Source organism: Eurytemora carolleeae, unplaced genomic scaffold (genome assembly GCF_000591075.1).
Source record: "Eurytemora carolleeae unplaced genomic scaffold, Eaff_2.0 scaffold1787, whole genome shotgun sequence".
Taxonomy (NCBI): domain Eukaryota; kingdom Metazoa; phylum Arthropoda; class Copepoda; order Calanoida; family Temoridae; genus Eurytemora; species Eurytemora carolleeae.
The window spans coordinates 1-12,824 of record NW_019397674.1 but is presented as its reverse complement, the minus strand read 5'-3'; the positions used below and the strand labels follow the sequence as shown (position 1 = coordinate 12,824).

Sequence of the window (12,824 nt, the reverse complement as noted above, 5' to 3'; positions counted from 1 at the left end):
AAATTAATACTTAAATCAATGGGAGAATACTATTCTATTATTGAAAACAATAGTTATATTTGACTCGAGAGGACCGGAGGGAGGAGAGGGGAGGGGGAATGGAAAAGGTAGAGGAGGAAGGGGAGGGGGGAGAGGGGAAGGGAAGTAGAGAAGAGGAAGGGGGGGATTTGTGTAGTTTAAACAATTGCATAAAGTGCAAAGTTCATCAGTCAAATGCAATATTTGGGAGAAATGTATCGTATGAGGAGGGGGGGGCAAGGCAGGCAAAGGGGAGTAATTTCAAAACCATGCATGGTTCAGTTAATAAATGCACTGTTACAGATACTTTTATCCGTTGTATAATTAGGGGCCCTTTTATTTTAATACAAGATATTTTACAGGGAGATCCATCAAACTATATACAAATGAAGACGATAATGAAGGTTACAATAAATATATCAGATTTCTATTCTCTTTCAAGCAAGAAGGAATTATCGAACACATCCTTCATTATAATGAGTTCATTTATCGTACAAGTGTTGCAGTATATCAGCTGACTAAAGCTGAAAGCTGTTGTAGCAGATATGTCGTATATGGGAGGTTTAAGGGAAGGGATTACAAAAGAACGGGTACAAAGTGTGGATGAGGGGGGGGTGGTACAATGTTGTCAGTCACTAGAAACCTAACAAAGAGAAAAAGATTATGTATGATTATAGAACCTTTGTCTCATGAAGGATGAAAGAAATTTGTGTATTTGTGTATTTGTGTATCTGTATTTGTTTATTTGTGTATTTGTGTATTTGTATTTGTGCATCTGTATTTGTGTATATTTGTGTATCTGTATTTGTGTATCTGTACTTGTATATCTGTATTTGTGTATTTGTGTATCTGTATTTGTGTATCTGTATTTGTGTGTCTGTATTTGTGTATCTGTATTTGTGTATCTGTTTTTGTGTATTTGTATTTGTGTATTCTTATTTGTCTATCTGTGTTTTTGTATCTGTATTTTGTATCTGTTTTTGTGTATCTGTATTTGTGTATCTATATTTGTGTATCTGTGTTTAGTATCTGTGTTTGTGTCTCTGTATTTACGATCTGTATTTGTTTATATGTATTTGTGTATTTGTATTTGTGTATCTGTATTTTTATATCTGTATTTGTGTATCTGTATTTGTTTATCTGTGTATTTTATTTGTGTATCTGTATTTGTGCATCTGTTTTTGTGTATCTGTATTTGTGTATCTGTATTTGTGTATCTGCTATTGTGTATATGTATTTGTGTATCTGTATTTGTGTATCTGTATTTGTGTATCTGTATTTGTGTATCTGTATTTGTGTATCTGTATTTACGATCTGTATTTGTGTATTAATTGGGAATGTTTTCAGCAAAGTTTTAAAGTTCTAAGTTGAGCTGGTTTAACAATTTAGTTTTTATAAGGCAAACTGTCGTAGGCATGTATCTTTTATCTTGTAAATAGTTTTTAAAAGATTGGTGTGTAATGTTAAGAGGGCAGGGGGGGGGGAGAGTATTTTATTTTAGATCAATTTCTGAACATATGGTTGACTTTTATCTGACCCAGTCTAATTTCAACTCAGATTAAATCAAGAAGATTAATTTGATTTCTAAAGATAGTTGCTCAATATATAGTGTGTCCACGAAGCATGACAAGTTAAAGGCGACTATGTTTTATATTGAAGAAGCATGAAGAGCTTGTCAAATAGACAAACAAATACAAACATATTTTGCTTGTTTTGTCTGTTTGTATCCTATAAAACGTCAGCATAACCAAACCACCAAATTTTTTTTCTGAAAATTTGTGAAAATCTATCAATTGAAATGGAAAAGTCCGCGGAAACGTTAATTGAGGAAGAGAAATTGTTGTGTTTAGAAGGTTATATTGAACAGTTAAGAAAGTTAATAAAAAATTGTTGTTTCACACTTGATCGTAATAAAATTGTTATATTTAGTGAGAAATAAAATACCGTTTAAGATGCTAATTAGAAACTCCATTATAAAAACTCCCCCCCTGTCCTTCGCTCTTGTAATCAGTGACTATATTTGTTAGGTTAGGTTAGGTTAGGTAAGAATACAATACATTTCTATCGAGCGTTAAGGGTATTTATTTTTTATTCTATTTTACTGTCACTCGATATAGAAACGTGTTTTTTAGATTAATAAATTAATGTTTTCAAACTTTTTAAATGTGTATGTATATCACACAATGAGTTAATACTTTCAAATTTAAAATTTGCACTTTTTCTTATGTTTCATTCTTTTTAAGTACCATGTATGTGTTTAAACACTTAATGTTTAAATTGTTGTAAATAAATAGCACACTGTTGACCAATCTCGTTACAAGAAGATTGACATCTTCTATGTTATCTAAAATAAAGAGCTTAACAAAAATGTTTACGCGTACGCGTACGTTAAATCAAAACATCAAATATAGAAGAGCTACAAGGTCACAAAGTCATACCAGTAATGTAAACCCCTATCTGAATCTTGCCAAATGCTCCTTCTAAAAACAAATGATTTCGCTTTGATTGAAATTTGTAATTATCTTGTTTAACTTGTATAACAGGGCTTGAAAAAGTATAAAAGTGTTGGTACTGTCAAGGGATAAGACCTGGTAGAACTTAAAATCTTTGGAAGGAGGATCTCTTGAAATTAGGCTTTCAGACTACAGACCCACTCATTGAGAAACAGATTAATTTCTTTCAATATCATTGTAACTGTTCTTGTTATACCTGTAAAAGTAAGGGGGGGGGGGGGGGAAGGGTAAGGGTGTTAGGGGGGAAGGCTGGTGGGATTAATCTTCAAACTTATGATTAGAAAGCCTAGAACCTAAAAAATTTGAATTATCATGCTGGTACCGTTATCATTTCAGTTTTAGGAAACACAAAATATTTATTATTTATTAGGTTTTCAAGGGGGCTTCCTCAGCAGCTCTTAAAGGGAATGTCGTTGTAATTTCAAGTGATCTTCCATTTAAAGAGGGACATGCCTGATTCACAACGGTACCCTATAAACCTTTATCTGATCAATAATGGGAAAGTTGGCGTCGTTTCTAACTCACGTTTTTAGACAAACCCGATTTAAAAAAACCATTTTTTTACCAAATAGAAAGTTGAAAATCTAGCCTTATTCTTTTATTAGAAAAAGCTTTTCAGGGTACCGTATCTGACATGCCATTTATTTTTGAAATCAAGGGTTATTTAAAATTACTCCAGTACCTTTAAATGTTACCCAACATGTACAAATAACAATTCAAAGTTTTTAAAAATATTCCAGGCATAAATGTGTTCAGGCCGGATCTATCTATTGGATAAAAACCAACCAGGCTAATTATACCTTCAGTTTACTACATGCATACACCTACACAAAGGATGAGACTTCAATGTCAATCTAAAAATCATGATTTATGCGATTTAAACTCTGAAAGTCGAAATTGCTTTAGATTATCAAGAGAGTGTAAAAAAAAAGGCTGCATAAAGTATACCCTGTAGTACCCTGTAGTACCCTGTAATACCCTGTAGTAAAATTCAGAAAGAAAATAAATGAAACGATTAAATAAACATAGAAGCTGAGATAAACCAATGTCAGTTTTATATAGATTACATAAAATACATAAGTAATTGATCTCTGTTAGAATCTGCTTCAAGAGAGTTGAATTCTACTTGCCACTTACTCCAATTAGTATTCTAATTCAAGTGAGTGCAAAAATAGACCCCCGGCCCCCCCCCCCACACTTTGTTGCATCTTTTTGAAGTTTGAATGCAATGTGGTTTAAGTATATTTAAAAGATGAAATGATGAAACTAGAACAGATTTTCTAATAAGAGTTTCAAAAAAAAATTATTAATAAAAACTCGTTTAAATACATTTTTATATTATGTAATGATTATGAAGCTTTTTTTAACAGATACAAAATGCAAAATTGTCACAATTTCTAGTTTCATTTTGTTACATTTTTCGGGATACTCTTTTGCGTAATTTTAGCCTAACAACTAATAAGTTCACATAATGTAGGTTAATTTTAGCGGTTTTCACATCCTTGAAATATTACAAAAACAAATAGTTTGGTTTTAGTTTTAAATATAATTACATGTACATTGTAAGCAAACTGCAATTATAATTGATGAATATGACAAGACAATGAAGGGCACCAAATAGCAGGTGGAGTAACCCTAAAAAGCTTCAGGTCTTTGGTTAGGTTAGGGGGAGGGGAAGGTATTGTATAGGTTCCCCCTCCCACTCGTTGATAAAACAGAAAAGGCATGTTTTTAAATAAATTGTTTAAGGGAAAAAAACAGACGTTTAACTTTAAAAAAAAATCAAAAGTATGTCGGAAAAATATTAAAACAAAAGTTTTAGTTTTTGACAAATTTAGAAATGCGACATAGCGTTTACCCATTTCAAGGGTATTTAGAATTGCCAAATATAGAGCTTTAAAAGGTTCTGAAATATTCTTGTTTTATAAACACAGCCCGGTATTTTATCATATTTATCATAATAAATATATTTATTATTAATTATATTTGACCGCCTACGTACGCAGCAAGGTTTTTTAAAAAGAAATGCAGCCTATATAGGGTTAATGTAGGAGGCGTCATACTAGCCAAATAAGCCCAAACTATCATTTTTGATAGTTTGGTAAATGTTATAGCCTCTGGCTAGGTTTTAAGAACTGTAAAGAAGGGCTATGCTTCCCCTAGATGCACAAACATGTCCTGTGCACACCCCCATGCCTTTGCATTACAAAAAATAATTCATACTGAATAATACATCATTATTTATCCATTTCAATAGTGATCGTTTCAAAAAAGAGGGTGGTAAAAGTGGGCAAAAAAACGTATTGTAAAGTTCTTAAAAACTTGAATTTTACGTGAATATTACAGTTTTCCTTGTATTTTCTAATCCTGCATTTAAAAATGTACACTTCAAATCTGAGAAATTTCCTATATCACTGAACCGTTAAAATTGGTCTTTCCTCTCTCACGGTTGAAATGGAACTGAAATCTGTAATCACACAGCTTTATAACTGTACTTACACTCCATAGACAGAAATAGACTTATACACGTCAGTCAATAAATCAATCATTCACTAAATTACTCGCCCTAATGAGAGGGGGGATGCAGAAAGGAAAACGTTGGGCGGAGGGGAAGAGAAATTATGAGAAAAGGGAAAAGAGGAAAATAATGATCAACGGGGAAATAATGTGAGGGGGCCGGGGAAGAAGCGGAGAAGAAAGAAAGAATAAAAGAAGAGGAAAGGTAAGAATAAAGAAAGAGGAAGGTTAGAATACAGGAAGAGGGAAGGTAAGAATAAAGGAAGAAGAAGGTTAGAACAAAGGAAGAGGGAGGTAAGAATAAAGGAAGAGGAGAGGTAAAAATAAAGGGATAGAGAAGGTTAGAATAAAGGGAGAGGGAAGGTAAGAATAAAGGAAGAGAGAAGGTAAGAACAAAGGGAGACGAAGGTAAGAATAAAGGAAGAGGGAAGGTAAGAACAAATTGAGAGGGAAGGTAAGAATAAAGGAAGAGGGAAGGTAAGAATAAAGGAAGAGGAGAGGTAAAAATAAAGGGATAGAGAAGGTTAGAATAAAGGGAGAGGGAAGGGAAGAATAAAGGGAGAGGAAAGGTAAGAATAAAGGAAGAGGGAAGGTAAGAATAAAGGAAGAGGGAAGGTAAGAACAAAGGGAGAGGGAAGGTAAGAATAAAGGAAGAGGAAAGGATGTGGAAGGTATGAATTAAGATAAGGTCAGGAATAATGAATATTTATTCTAAACCTTTTTGAATGCAGTTACGTACTTACGTAGTTAAAACAAAATTGAGTTGAATGCAGTAGCCTTATATAACTCAAGGTACAGCTGGTTTCTATTTATGATAAGATTATAGAATGTAATCAAATTTTATAGAAAAAAAGAAATTTCTGAAAAAATTATCTTGGTGTGAATGTTCGAACAAATTTGAGAAAAAATCGCAATTTTTCTTTCAGTCTCGTAGAGAACGACAAAAAAGAATATCAGAGCATTTTTTTCCGTCAGGGAAATAAAAGAATACTTAATCTTAACAACAAACCTTACAGCGAACATTAAGTGCATTAAAGAATAAGTAGGCTATCTCATATAAAGCAGGTTATTATATTATAATTATTTTGTCTACTAGTTTTTAGAGACAACTTTTTATAATTCTAACTATCCAGAACAGACAAGGCGTTTAGGGCACTTCGAGCCCACCTTCTATTTTAATTGTGAACATTTTCTCTTTGTATGCATTACATGTAACACAAAAATATGTGAAGTCCCACACAAAATTTGGGCCCGATGAGTTTAGCCGTTATGACGTTTATTGGATACAAACAGACAGACAAACAGTCAAGGAAAGTATATATATATATAGATATAGATGACAAGTTTATAGTACTTTTATCTTTGCAAGCTGATGTCGGAGACCTTCAATATCTTAAACTATGATTCAGGTCAGGTTACAAAGACATATGGATACATCGATTATATTTAAATTTTGATTGGGGAACTCGGAAGAATGACGGTATGAAGCTATGTATTTTAACATTATAACATTTTCAACACTTGTTTTCGCAACCTCCCCCCCCCCTCCCTATAGTTCGGTGACATTTTGCAATATCGTGAGAAATATCAGTGGAAATATATTGATTGCATTTTGTAAGTTTAACCCTAGATTAACCCTGTAACTTGGGTAATAAATAAATATAAAGATAAATAATAATTTTTTTCTCGAACTTCTGACTTTATAAAATAAAAATTCTCTAGAAAATGCAAGGAGAAAACTTTAGTTTAAAAAGTATTTGATCCAGGAAGCTCAATTATTTTTGGCTTTTCTATAACTAACCCATGCCCCTAACTTGAGGATAAAAGCTGGGTATTTATACCTACTGCCTGAGTCCTCAGGGCATACTTCCTAAGTGCCTTATTTTACCTATACCTGGCAAAATTTATATTTAGACCTACTTCCAGTCATTGGTTTTTAACATTATACAGCTCTATGGAAAGCCTATCTTGAAAGCAAGCAGATTTCACAATTTTTGCAAAGAAATTTTGCACAGACGTCTTCAAAGAAATTTTGACATTTTCAGTTCTACCTACTATCTACTTACTCTCTACCTACTCCATACTTACTCTCTACNATTAGAGTATGGTATTTTAGCATGGGGGTCATCAACAAACAATAAAATAGGAAAATTATTTAAACTTCAAAAGAAAGCAATACGGACTTGGTCAGATAAAGGATATTCACAGCATACAGATCCTTTGTTTTATAAACTTGGAATGCTTAAATTATCTGATATACACAAACATAATGCTTCTACTTTTATGTATAAATATATAAAAGAAAAACTTCCTTCGTCTTTCAATGGAATGTTTGCTTCATTTGTAGAACCTAATAGGACACAAAGTTTTAAATTGAAATTAATAAGAAACAAATATCTTAAAACCTTTTCCAAAAATATTTCTCACGAGAATTTGGAATAGTGTTCCAATGAATATTAAATATTCATTATCAGTACTTAGTTTCAAGACGAATATGAAAATATATCTGGCTTCTAAATATAAGGAATTTAAATGTAAAAACAGGAACTGCTACTCATGAAATTTGAAAATCTTGTAAACCACTCTGTAACATATTATCTACAAAAATTGGATTTTTTAGTGTTGGGGTTTCTCCTTCTCTTCCCTTTTTCCCTTTGCTATTCACCCATCCTTCTTTTTTTTCCTTTTTTTAAAAATTACTTTGTAAATTGTGTAATGTATTCGTTATTTGTTAATTTTAAAAACTAAAATGTATCTATAAAACTTTGGAGGGCCAGCCAATCAAAACAACAAGAAATGGCTAGGCTGTAGCCCTGGCTAATAATTGTTTAGTAAAAAATTATAAAATGTAAAATGTATTTATTATAATGTTAGCCGAAATATATATCTATCTATCTATTTACCTACTCTCTACCTACTTTCTACCTACTCTCTACGTACTCTCCACCTACTTCTACTCTCTACCTACTCACTATCTACTCTCTACCTACTCTCTACTTACTCTCTACCTACTCTCTACCTACTCTCTACCTACTCTCTACCTACTCACTATCTACTCTCTACCTACTCTCTACCTACTCACTACCTAATCTCTACCTACTCTTTACCTACTCTCTACCTACTCTCTACCTTCTCACTACCTACTCTCTACCTAATCTCTACCTACTCTCTACCTTCTCTCTACCTACTCTCCACCTACTCTCTACCTACTCTCTACCTACTCACTACCTAATCTTCATCACTTAAAAATGATTTTTGTAAGTTAATTTAATATTGGAAACAAAATGCTTAACAAACAAAAAAATAGTATTCAAGATCTCTGTTTTAAAATGAATAGTAAAAATTTAAAAAATAGTAGTAAAAATATATTTTTTTGTTATTACATTATATATTAGAATTGAGAATACAAAGTTTAGAAATGAATGCCGAACTGAATAAAGAAGACTTGTGTTAAAAATTATAAGTTCTGCAACAGAATCCTGTTTCCTCAATACCATTCTCGTACAGGATACATTTCTAAAATAAACAATCTCACATTTCATAAATTTAAAACATGTAGACCATATGTAGACATAATTTCAAGTTAACCTCTATTTTAGAAGTGGCATTTTCGTTATTTGATTAATTAACAATAAATAAGATGTTTTCAACTTTGAAAACTAATTATTTTATCATTGTTATACAATTATGCTCCACAAGTATTTCAGCTAAATGGAAATATATTTTAATCTAAACTAACAAGAACATATATGGTTGTCAGCTTGTTCTTTATGTAAATAATTTTAACATACAAACTGTCCCACGAAACATGACAGTAGAAAGCTGATTTGAAAGTCGTCTTTGATCTTTTAAACTATTTGTTAAATTCAGTTGTCAACCTACCTTAAAATATATGATTTTTGAAACAACAACTACAAAACTCTCTAGTCCTGGCATTTTTAAACTGTTGTTTGCCTTTCCTGTGCTATTAGCGGAGATATTAAGAATTTCGTACAGATTTCGATTTTGCTAAATAAAACCATTTTATTTAAATGTGAATGAAATTCTTCACATCTCCAGTAATATTGAAAGCACAAAACGGGCAAACCACATTTTGGAAATACCAAGGCTAGATGTATTTTGTGGTTTTACTTCTAAAATTAGGTTAACAAATAAAAACAGCAAATTATTTCAAAAATCTAAGACGACATGCAAGTCGTCTTGCTACGGTCATGTTTTGTAGTACACCCTGTACCTGAAGCATGCCTCTACCACCTACATGGAAGTTTTTCTGGTTTCTACTTCCTTTTACATATCCGTCAGGACCACATTCATCTACCATGATTCATGAATATCAGAATATCAGAATACTAATTTAGAAGATTAGGTTTCGTAAATTTTGAAATAATGACAATAGAAAATTTTTCAGATTTTTCCATTTAATTATTATACACATGTATGTCAATAACAATTTGTATTTTGTTGTAGGAAACCTTCGTTACTGAAATATACATTTTCAAGAAGTTGTTCTCATCTATGTATGGCCGGTAGAAAAGAGTGTTTCCCTAGCCAATTCGCCTTATTTCCCTCTTTCGAGTATTATTTGTTCGGCTCAAAAGTATATATGTTGCGTATAGCCGACAAAATGGCAAAAAGATTTGGCTGACATGGGTGGCTGGGGGGTGCTATAGGCTGAAAAAAAATCGAAATAAAAAAATTCAAAAATGTTCTCTTTTTTCCGCAGGGTCTTTTATTTATACATAATCTTGATAGATATATGTATAACTGCACAGAAAATGTTTAAAATCATGAAATCATTTAATAGAATATCTAATTATTGTGCGCGTTTTCTGAAAATATGATTTATTATTTATTAAAGCATATTTACCATATTGAACACAAGCCATATCAGCAGCACAACCCCGAGTATTTAGTCCAAAATTTAGATTTTCTCCTAACAAAAAATATTATTTTTTAAAAATCTTTCTTTGACAAATTTGCTTAAAAGTGCTTTAACAATAAACAATTATTATGGATTATAGATTATGAGTTATAAGTTTTTATTGACAAAATTGATATGACGTGTAACATATCAAAATTAATGTGACGTGTAACATATCAAAATTAAAGTGACGTGTAACATATCAAAATTAATGGCTATATACATTTTACAGTCATAACAAGAAAAGTTTGAAATAAGAAGACGACTTTTAGAATCAAGTTATAACTTATAAAAAGTTCAATTTACATGAGATACCACAATTGTGCAGTGTAAACAGAACCATTTAATTAAATTAGTGATTTAATAAGTGTCTAGTAAAACTAGACTTGATTTGTAACAACATCAAATAAGTATTGCTATAATGTCGTCTTCCTATTGTTTTCTGCAGATTCTCACTGTATATATTTTGCTTGTTTGTTTGTCTGTCTGTGTCAACTAAACGCCAAACGACTGAACGGTTGGAGCACTTTTTTTGTGACAACCCACGTGGTCCCAGGGAAGGTTTAACGCTTAAAATTGTAAACTTTTTCCTGGGAACAAGGTCAACATTTTTGAAATTACAATAATTTAAAAAAATCCCCAAAATTCTGTGATGTAAGATTTTTGAGAATATGGCACTGAAGATAGTAGCGTGAAGATAGTAGAATAGTTTGTTTGGTGAATAGATTTATTTAAAACATGAATTCCTTATTTTAAACATGAATTCCTTATTTTAAAGGTAAAACCAGTTTTTTTGGGACTTTTCATTTTAAGAGTTGGATGTTCATATAGTAACAGTTAGCCCTTTACCCATTTATCATATTAACAATGAGCAATCGTCTTTTTTTTAAATAAAGAAATTCCGGCAATTTTCTTCCTGAATGAATCTGCATAACTCAAATTTATAGAGATATGCCCTCTATTTAAAAGAAGGACTTCCCATTTATTGAGAAAATGATCTCACCAGAATTCGATCTTCTTCCTTGTCTCTCCTCTTTCACCAATTCTCTCACATCATAAACAACATCAAAGTTCTTTATTTCCCTTTCAGGGAGCTTTATATCCCTTCCAGGGAACTTTATATCCCTGCTTTCAAAATTTTGGACACTGCTCCTGCCATGGTCATTCTTCTTCCCAGTTCTGGGAGACCTAAACAACATTCATTTCTCTAATCTTGGAATTCTTCAATCCTGGATTCTACATCAACGATTTAAGCATAGATCGCAATCATTGTTATTCTACAAATTAGTTAAATCTTTATTCAATATCCAATAAAGGGAACAACCAGCCAATCAGAAGCCAGAACAGAGAAAACGGAGAAATTGCGGACATCTAAATTAAGAGAATTCAAAAGTGGCCAATGTGACTATAGAGATCAAGCGATTAGGATTAGGGTATTTAACACAAATGTTCCATACTCAGGCACCACAATTTTTTATTGAAATTCAAACTCCTGAAATACAATCTCCTGAAATACAATCTCCTGAAATACAATTTCCTGAAATAACAATTCCTGAAATACAATCTCCTGAAATATAATCTCCTGAAATACAATTTCCTGAAATAACAATTCCTGAAATATAATCTCCTGAAATACAATTTCCTGAAATTCCCTGGGGGTCCATGGAATAAATATTTGCCGAGTGAGGCGAATGTTGTGTAGAATTAGATCTAATTTATCGTTTGTCAACATAGTCTGTATATGTTTAATCTGTAAATATATTTTTGTGTGTAAAGATGTGTCGTTATTTAATTCAATCAAGGTCATTTACTTTTCAAGTGTTTATTAGCTTTATTTATACTTTACAGTTTATATATAACTTTCAAAAATAAAGCAGAGTTTACCGTGTAACAGTGTCTAACCCAGGGAGTAAGGAATAGAAGGGAGACATAACTGACGCGGTTCGCCCTACCATATGATTATACATGCTTTACAGACGAAGTACTCCATTTGAAAAAGAGTTTTTTAAAGGTCGTCTTTTAATTTTTTAAATGTAGTTTTTACTTTACCATAATAAATAAAAACAATCTTAATTAATATAAAAAATACGTTTGTATTGCTGATAATTTTGCATCTTAAAAAATGAATTTATCATATGGTAGGGCGAACCGCGTCAGTTATATCTCCCTTCTATTCCTTACTCCCTGGTCTAACCTGAAATCATCTGAGTTCTTAAAATGAAATGTTCTAGGACGCTTGGCATAGATTGAATCCAGCTCATTCTGAGCATCCTTGCTGGAATTATAACTCTCAAGAGGAAAGTCGTCTTCTTCAATCTCAATCTGCTCCTCGGCAGCTGCACCTGGAAGATGTATCAAGCTATAATCCAATATTTGTATTTGGTATTAATAGACAAAATTCCCCATTACTACTTTTTTTTGAGTTGTGAAGAGTGAAAATATTATTTTGATTCTCTCACTTTTTATCTGGCTAGCTCATTATTTTTTCTTGTATCTCTTAAACAGATTGGTTGTTTAGAAAATAATGTACTCGAGTTCAAGAGATTTTAGTAAAATGAGACTAAAGAAAGTCTAAAGTATTCTTCTCATTCTATCTATTTGTGAGTGAAATACCTCTTGATGAATATGTGTTTAAATCCTGCTCATTGACCAATTCAGTTGAAGTTGGCTGTTCTTCAGAGTCCTCTGGGATGGGGATGTTTTCAATATCTTCTGTGATTTTCATATCTTTAGAGTCAGGTATTGGAACTTCAAATGAAAGCACTAAAAAAAGATCAATGAAAATTAGTTAAGAAATTATTTAAAAGTTAAAACTTCTGAAAAATGAATGTAATTATTGCAAATACATTATTATT

General features: G+C 31.8%; 1 protein-coding gene across 1 annotated transcript; it reads right to left on the bottom strand.

Moving 5' to 3' along the window:
- Positions 1-8,391: 8,391 nt before the first annotated feature.
- Positions 8,392-12,732, bottom strand: LOC111715442 (uncharacterized; the record flags this gene model as incomplete). Its single annotated transcript, XM_023490765.1, is given in 6 exon segments — positions 8,392-8,564; positions 9,283-9,362; positions 9,916-9,981; positions 10,973-11,157; positions 12,164-12,311; positions 12,583-12,732. Coding segments are annotated over 6 exon segments (695 nt in total), but the record flags the coding sequence as incomplete, so codon positions are not given.
- Between the last annotated feature and the right edge of the window lie 92 nt (positions 12,733-12,824).